The sequence below is a fragment of the Maylandia zebra genome, linkage group LG6 (assembly GCF_041146795.1).
Source record: "Maylandia zebra isolate NMK-2024a linkage group LG6, Mzebra_GT3a, whole genome shotgun sequence".
Classification (NCBI taxonomy): domain Eukaryota; kingdom Metazoa; phylum Chordata; class Actinopteri; order Cichliformes; family Cichlidae; genus Maylandia; species Maylandia zebra.
In genome coordinates, this window is record NC_135172.1 from 43,378,503 (window position 1) to 43,386,848 (window position 8,346).

The 8,346-nt window shown below is 42.5% G+C and overlaps 1 protein-coding gene across 1 annotated transcript; it reads left to right on the top strand.

The window, feature by feature from the left end:
- Positions 1 to 4,894: 4,894 nt before the first annotated feature.
- On the top strand, positions 4,895 to 7,724 carry LOC112435058 (uncharacterized). Its single transcript, XM_076885312.1, has 4 exons — positions 4,895 to 5,085; positions 6,542 to 6,862; positions 6,960 to 7,056; positions 7,321 to 7,724. The coding sequence occupies exons 1-3, from the start codon at positions 5,058 to 5,060 to the stop codon at positions 7,052 to 7,054; spliced, it is 444 nt and encodes a 147-aa protein (XP_076741427.1). The 5' UTR covers positions 4,895 to 5,057; the 3' UTR covers positions 7,055 to 7,056; positions 7,321 to 7,724.
- Positions 7,725 to 8,346: the final 622 nt, after the last annotated feature.

Genomic DNA, 8,346 nt, shown 5'->3' on the forward strand with positions numbered 1-8,346 from the left:
TTTTTGTTGAGTGTATATATATATATATATATATATATATATATATATAGTCATTATAACTATGTTATATGTTACTTACAAAGCCAAACAACACAGGATATTCACGACGGTGTCCCTGGGAAACTGCATCCTATAAACTGTGAGCTGCTCCCAGCAGGAATATGTCCGTGCAGGCTGACCAGCAGCCTGTAGCTGTCAGAGCACTGAATGACACGCACTCACCTCCAGTTCAGCCTGATGAGGACAGTGCAATGGATGACTGTGCTATTCCTCATTTTTTAAATATAATTCTTTTGTAATCATAGTTAAACGTTTTCACTTGACGACTGCACTTAATTCCTTTGTACTTGTTACAGTGACGATAAAGATGTTCTGATCCTGATGTCTCTCCAACCAAAACTGTTTATTCTTCCTTCACTCGCTCCCACAAATCATCAAACATCTTTGTTATTGTTGAATTACTTTTGTCGAGTCCCTTCAGGTTTATCCAGTAGTTTGCTGTGACTTGCCTCCGAAGCCATAGTGACATTTCCCCAACCTTCTCCTGGTGCTATCTTCTAGACAATTTTAAAGACCTACATATCCACAAACAGGGATTTTCCTGTCTGGTCCCAGAGGTTTGACATGTGTTCAGTGAATTTGAATCTTAAGGGTTCGGTTTGTTGTTCTTTTTATCAGTTGAGGAATATCAGCAAATTCTTTCCTGCTGTGTCAGAATCTGAGACGTGATGGCTGTTCAGCCCACTGGACTACTGCGACTCTTCACAGCATGTAAAACGCTTTCCATGTGGAAAACCACAGCAGAGAGAGTTTTCCTCATTAAGCTTTTGTTTCTTCAGACAAACAAGAAAGTCTGTTGTGATCCTGTCTCTTCTGAACCCACTTTCATACTCAGCTCTCAGACCTATCAGGCCAATCAGTGACAGCTTTATAACTTTATAATTTTAATCATAACTTCAACTACAGTACAGTAACTCTGCCATTACTTCCTTCCTGTTTTGCCCTCTTTAATTCACCATGGTAAAGGGGACGTGTACGTCATTTTCACTGCTCTCCTTTTCCTCCTGCCTTGCTTTCATTCTTCTATTTAGAACCAAATCTCCATAAAAGTTGTGACTTTCTTTAAATTGGAACAAAATGAAAACTAAAAGACTGAAATCACATGAGACAACATTTCTTATACAACAGAACATAAATAGCACAACATGTTTAAACTGAGAAATTATACAACTTCATCCACTAAATGAGCTCATTTCAAATTTGATTTCTGCTACATTTCCCAAAAAAGTTGGAACAGGTGAAAGTTCAAAAGGATTCAGCTGGGAGATTTTCTAGCAAGTAATTAAATTACCTGACATCAAGTCTGTAACATGATTGGCTGAAACAAAAAAAAGATGGCTTACAGAGGAAGATAAGTAAGAAGATTGTTTTTGAAGTGTTGTCCTCAAAGACAAATTGCAACTCTTCGCATCTATACAGGGGCGATCGTGGCTCAAGAGTTTGCCTTGTAATCGGAAGGTTGCCGGTTCGAGCCCCGGCTTGGACAGTCTCAGTCGTTGTGTCCTTGGGCAAGGCACTTCACCCGTTGCCTACTGGTGGTGGTCAGAGGGCCCGGTGGCGCCAGTGTCCGGCAGCCTCGCCTCTGTCAGTGCGCCCCAGGGTGGCTGTGGCTACAATGTAGCTGCCATCACCAGTGTGTGGATGTGTGTGTGAATGGGTGTGTAAAGTGCTTTGGGGTCCTTAGGGACTAGTAAAGCGCTATATAAATACAGGCCATTTACCATTACACTGTACACCTGCATCAAAAGATTCAGAGAAACTCAAGATGTCTGTGTCGAACAGCTCAGACAACGCTGCATCAAAGTTTCTAGCGCATTACTAAATCTGCCCAGGAATACTCCCACTTCCACGACGGCCACTGTCTCAGTTCAACCTGTTTACCACAGACGGGCCATCAGATAGTTTGGGTTTAAACGCATTTCTAATGCTCGATGATGCTGCAGACTGGTGCAGCCTCCCACAGTGCTGATGTGTATGCTCACAGAACTGGTTCTGTATTTCCACTAAGAAGATGTTCGTTTCTTGCTACAGGCAGTTAAGGGCTCGATATTTTATATTTGTGAAGTTTCTAAAAGTCAAGTACAATACAGAAACAAACAGAGCTAATGCAAACCCTAAATTCATTTCAATATAGCTCATTATCTTTACTTACAGAGCTTTGGCACTTTTTAAACAAGTCTTCACTTTTTCTATGGATAACTTTTTAAAAAGGAGGAAAAAAGATTCATGTTTCATTCCTTTTTAAAATCTTTTGCTGCCCTTTGCAGGACAAGTTTAGGAAGCCAGGAAGTGCCAGGAAGCGTGATCATGTTCTGCCAGGCTTTCGCTCTTCGTCGATTAAGTGAACTTCAAGAAGAAAAAGGAGTGTTTTACACCGAGTACAATAAAAGGGTGACTCAGCTGTGGTCAGGCAACAAATCTCTGGTTTCTGGTGTTTGGTATCACACGACTGTTTCAGCATCCACACTAGCACAGTTCTTTAGATTACAAGGCAAGTTTATTTATTTAGTTTCAGAGGTTCTGGAAACACAGCTGACATTAAAGAAAAGTTGATGATCTGTAACAGGTCTGACTCCAAAGTCTTTGAAACAGCAGGAGGAGGAGTTCAGTTTACCTAAGATGTCCTCCAGGTCTTTGCTGTTAATCGGGTGAAACTGTTTCATGGTGTTTAAACAGTTTTTTGGTGGACACAGTACATATCCTGGATCTGCTGTTGATGTAATTGCTTGTCTAATCTTTTGGATTTTTTCTGTGAAGAATTTGGCAAAGTCATTGCAGGCCATGGTCGAATGAAGTTCAGCTGCCACTGACACAGGAGGGTTTGTTAGCCTGTCAACTGTGGAAAATAAGACCCGAGCATTATGGCTTTTTTTAGTGATGATGTCAGAGAAGTAGGACCTCCTTGCATTCCTCAGTTGTAAATTATAATTGTGAAGTTTCTCTTTATAAATGTCATAATGAACCTGGAGGTTTGTTTTTCTCCATCTGCGCTCAGCTTTCCTACACTCTCTTTTTTCATTTTTCACCAGTGTGGAGTTTCTCCATGGAGACTTTTTCCTTCCAGAGATAACCTTCACCTTAATGGGAGCAATAGTGTCCATTACATTTAACATGTTAGCATTGAAGCTATTGACGAGCTCATTGACTGACCCTCTGGACAGGTCAGGTGTTAATGGGAAGACCTGGTTAAAGATCTGTCTTCAGTTATGCACCGTCTTGTGATCATGTTTTGCCCCAAAGACATTAAGAAAGAACGAGAGTAAGCCTCAAGCCTGTGTTGAGTCTGTTCCTTCCCATTCCATGCAAGGCCACCTGGGTTGGCTGGAAGACTGTTTAGTTAGCCTGGCGGGGCAAAGGACACTGTCTCAGCTGAACTCTGGACACACACACATACACTGATGTGCACACACTGATCCCCCCTCCCTTTCCAAACGCCTTCGATGCTTGTGCCCTCCCGGGGAAGATGGGAGTCGACTGGACCAGCGCAGACATGCTGCAGGACTGGATGCGCTGTCTACACCGGCTCTCTCTCACCCTTTACCCGCCCCTGTTGCTTGTCTTGTGTTTCTATGGTGTGTTGATAGTCATGTGCTTTTGTGCTGAGGTGTTTTTTCTGTTATCAAACTGTTCTCCCACTAGGAGCTCAGTCTGAGTGGAGTTTTTTTTCCCCCTCCTCTTCCCATATGGAAAAGATATTTATAAATCTTATAAAGTTTGTATCTGTCTTGTGTAAAACTTGTATGAAAAGCATATAAGAGTGAAAACAGATATAAGATCCCTTGAAAAATTATATAATGAAACTTGTATGTTTTGGATACTTACTAAAACAATGTATGAAAGTAATGAGAAAGTGGCCACTTTCATGAGTAAATACATATAAGTTTTTACTATTTCTTTTCCATATGGGTTACCTCATGTTATGTATTTTCGTGTTTTTTCCTATCAGCCGACCTTTCTGACGTGTCTCCCCAATGTGATGTTTGTGTAAAGTTGGTCAGAAGGTTCCTTTGTAAGTGCGCATGCGCCATTAGCGTGCTGCCTGCTGTAACCCTGATTTCCTTCGGGATTAATAAAGTATTCTGATTCTGATTCAGGAGGACGCTGCCAATAAAGTTACACAATTCACGTTTATCATTATATTTACAAAACACCACAGTTTTTGTCTCGGTCGTATCATTTTATTTTGTTGTATTTATCGAAACCTCAAAGGCCGGTCCGTGAAATAAACCGGTCGGTGGCGCAAAAACGTTTGGGGACCACATCTGTGTCAGAACGGTTACAATCTCATACTAACTGTATTAACTTAGCATGCTAATCAAAATTTCCACTCGAGAATTAAGTTACTGTTTGTCCACCGAGATGGCTGTAACTTCCAGGTGCACTTAAGAAACAAGCTTTATTGGTCACACAATCATACAGAGGACAACATGCAGTGAAAGGTGGTGGTATCCAGCTTCATTATAAGCATTTTCAGTGCTTATAATGAAAATACATAAACATTACCATCGAGGGAATGTTTTTACTATGAAGCATACAGAGATTCACGTCGTTCACGCGCACCCACCTCCTGTCGCATGCACTGTGCAGCGATGGGGAACCTTGACAGTGTAGTTGCGTTATTTATCCACCAGGTGGCTCCAACTATTCGTGTTACAAAGCACATGAAGTTTGAGGAAAAATTATAATAAAAGTCTTTGCTCGTGTGTGTTTGTCGCATTTCTTTTGCTTTAATTGGAGGAAACAACGATCACATGTGGTCCCTTCTATAAAACGTCTTAAATGCAGAGTTTCACTCAGTGACAGAAGTTGCAGTGATGCTCTTTTGGTTTGAGCTCCGCTTAATCAGCGATTTGTTGTAATATCAGCTCACTGACACCAGGTGGGATCCATTGAATCCTGCACGCTGATAAGAGGCGTGACCTGTTTATTATGTTTTGTCATATGTGCCAGCCATTTCATTCAGAGCTCACTCGGTGTGCAGACACTCAGCTGCGATCATGTCCATGTGGGTGGCAGCCCTCGCATGTAAGTAGTTTATTGATTTTTCTACGGTATTAATGAGCGGATCATCTTTCTTATTGTGTCGTTTAGTTTGATTAGAGATGAAGTGATTCCACAGAGACCCTTGTTACTCTTTGCACATTGCTCCAGTCTGATCCTCCTGCTCGCTTTATGCTGATATAAGTGAGAGAAGGGCAGAGCGATGCGCACAACACGGAGATAAGATAAGAAGTATTTAAGAATATTTATCCCGAGGGAAGTTCTTTTGTCATACACATGCTCAATGCAGCAAGAGAGATAGATGAATAAGATATGCAATATGTACAATAGAATAGAATAGGTTCTATTCAAAAGTTCCAACAGGACTCGAACTACCAGGTCCTGGCTGTTAACCCGGGCACTGATGTGGGAAACCTCCTGTTACACTGATGTTACAGAAAGGTGAGGATGTTAGATGAACGATGTGATAGAGTGGTGAAGAGGGAGCATCATGTCAAAGGATCAAGTGCGACGTGCCATTCATGTTAAGAGTATTTCATCCGCGCACAAGTGGGACTTTCCTCGCTGTCAAGCAAAAACCACAAAAGCTCTTCTGTGGTTTTTGTCTCTAACTCTGAGATTTAGAGACAAAGAGTTAGAGCTTCTGGCTGTTCTGGCCAACACATCCTTTTTTTCTTTTCTTTTCTTTTGTCTGTCTGGAGAAACCAGAATTATTGTCTTAAACCCAAGAAGATGCCCAGCAGATTTATTTTCCCATGTGGACTATTGCAGCATTTGCTATACTGGTCCACTTTATTGTCATATTTTATTCAACCTTTATTATTTTTTTATTTATTCAGGGCTGAGAAACAGGAAAGAGAAAGAGAGGTTGGGAGGAGAGTTAACAGAAGGCGAGGGGCAGAAAAATAGAGCAGAAGAGGACTTAGAGAGAAAAGACAGAAAGTCTGCAGAGAAAACAAGCAAAATGAAGACAACACAGCAGGGAAACCACAGCAATAACCAACCTCAGCATTAGTAAATAAATATTCAAATGAATCCTGAATGTTACTGAGCAGCATACAGAACTAATAATGGATGATAGAGGCAGCAGCCTGTGTGTCTGTGAGTACCTGTGTGCACACGTGTGGGTGGGAGCCCTCCACACCCTGGAAGGGCCCAACAGAGCCAGGAGCCCAGGCCCTGCCAAATAGCCTCCGGGAGTGAGTAATGTGAGGGTGTAATGAGTGACCCAGTACACACTGGGTGCTCGGGTGTGTACTGAGAACCACTGACTGCTGCCAGTGGCAGCGAGTGTGGTGGGAAAATGCCACAAACACAAACACGCTCTACTTTCAACTGTCTTTAAAACCAAGGCTGCAGGCGGTCACACCCAACGCTGTCTTTACAAAAGTCTGCTTGCACCATGCGAGTAATTAGTTTCCTCTTTATTTATGACCCCCCCCCCCCCCCCCATCATCTCCTCCTTGCTCTTTCCTTTCAGTTCTCACTTTTCTGGGAGAGGCAATGAATCAGGAAATCCAGAATCTGACGGTGAGGCCTGGAGGCTCGGTCACTCTACAGACGGGACTCAGCGGGCTGAATGGTGAGCATATCCTCTGGATGTATGGCTCCAACAAAATGCTTCTCTTCTGTGATGAGAGAGACATCAGTGGGCCTCCAGAGGAATATGCTGGACGTCTCCAGCTTAACCAGTCGTCTGGCTGCCTTACTATTTCCAACATCAGGAAGAGCGCCGTTTACAGAGGGGAGATGTTAAAAGAAAACAAAAAGCTCATGTTTGATTATAACGTGACTGTTGTGGGTGAGTGTTAGAATACTCTGTGTTACGCCACATACGGCTCTTTGTGCGCTCCTCGATGTGCCAGCTGCTAACTTTGCCTCCTGCTCTGTTGTTTCAGAGGCTGGAGCTCCCTTTAACTCTGCTGCTGACCCCGGGAGCCTCTGGGGGCTCGTCGTAGCTGCCGCTGTCTGCTGTGTGCTGGTCGGCAGCTGAAGGTCAGTAGGAGGAAGTCACCTGCTGGAGCTGTGACGCATATAATGAAGCTCAGAGGGATATTTAGTCTGGTTTAAGCAGCTAAATATAAGCAGACACAATTCTTCACATTCGAATCAAAGCCGAGTCGGCACTTTTTAACAGCTTCTTTTTAAACCCAGTGCAGTGGTGTAAAAAGGCAAAAGGAGCAAACCTACAGTTACAGCTGACTGAGCGTGGCACAGATCTCTCTGTGAAATCAAAATGTTTTCTTTTTGTTCCCACAGTGACCTCTGATGTCTGCAAACCTCTGGGCCAAATATCACCTCAGCCTCCCTCACATCTCACCAAAGTCCTGCTGAGGCCAGATGAAGGAGCCAATAAGGAGAAATGTGTTTGTACTCCGCAGTTCAAATCATTCCCATGTTTGACTGACGGTGCTGATATGCTACTGACCATGACACTAGCAAATGAACTTATGTGATATTATTGGATTTATTTAAAAAAACATTTCTCACTGAATGCAGTGAGTTTGTGAAGAGTTTGTGAAATGTGCCCTGATCTGAGCTTTAAACTCATCAGCTTTCATATGGAGTGTGCACACCTGTCTGAAGGTACACAGGTGGAGAAATGTTGTCTTCTTCAATCCAGTCACAATGGTAGCAATAAATTTTATGCAATCTTTCATAAACCTGTCTGTGATTATTATTTGTTGGTCTGCGGCTGTGAAACAGTTCACCTACTGAACCCCAAACAGGACAGAAATCCAGTTCTCACACATAATAAATGGTCAGCTTAGTTATAGGGATAAATCAATTCTGTTAGAGAAAAGAAATATATATAAAGTAGTTAAATAAATACCATCATAGAACGCAGGCACAATAGAATCCATATACTTAAACTTAGGCCTCTTACTTGAACATAAGATAAGAAAAAATAAAATATGATAGAGTCTGAGCTGGCTAATTGGGAGCATTGCGAGACTGCAAAGTCTGAACATGATCAAAAAAGGGTTGCCAGGTCTTAAAAAATTTGGCCGTAGACCCGCGCAGGGTGAATTTAGTCTTTTCGAGTTTGCTAAAATGCAGAACGTCTCTGATCCAGATTTCCCAGGATGGGGCAGAAGGGGACTTCCAACATAACAATATTCTGCGTCTTGCCAATAAGGTGAGAAATGCGACCAGATCCGCTTGAGGCGTCGGCAAGGCAACTGAATCAGGAAGAACCCCAAACAAAGCAGTTAAGGGCACAGGTTGGAGGTGTAGGAGCCATAATTGAATGTATTGAATTTTGATGATCACTGGGTTTTTATT

What these genes read in the sequence shown, in the direction of transcription:
- LOC112435058 (XM_076885312.1), top strand. Translation starts at nt 5,058, where the DNA reads ATGTCCATGTGGGTGGCAGCCCTCGCAT. An exon ending in GTGGGTGGCAGCCCTCGCAT is followed by an intron (nt 5,086 to 6,541) that starts GTAAGTAGTTTA and finishes CTTTCCTTTCAG; the next exon opens with TTCTCACTTTTCTGGGAGAG. An exon ending in TTATAACGTGACTGTTGTGG is followed by an intron (nt 6,863 to 6,959) that starts GTGAGTGTTAGA and finishes CTGTTGTTTCAG; the next exon opens with AGGCTGGAGCTCCCTTTAAC.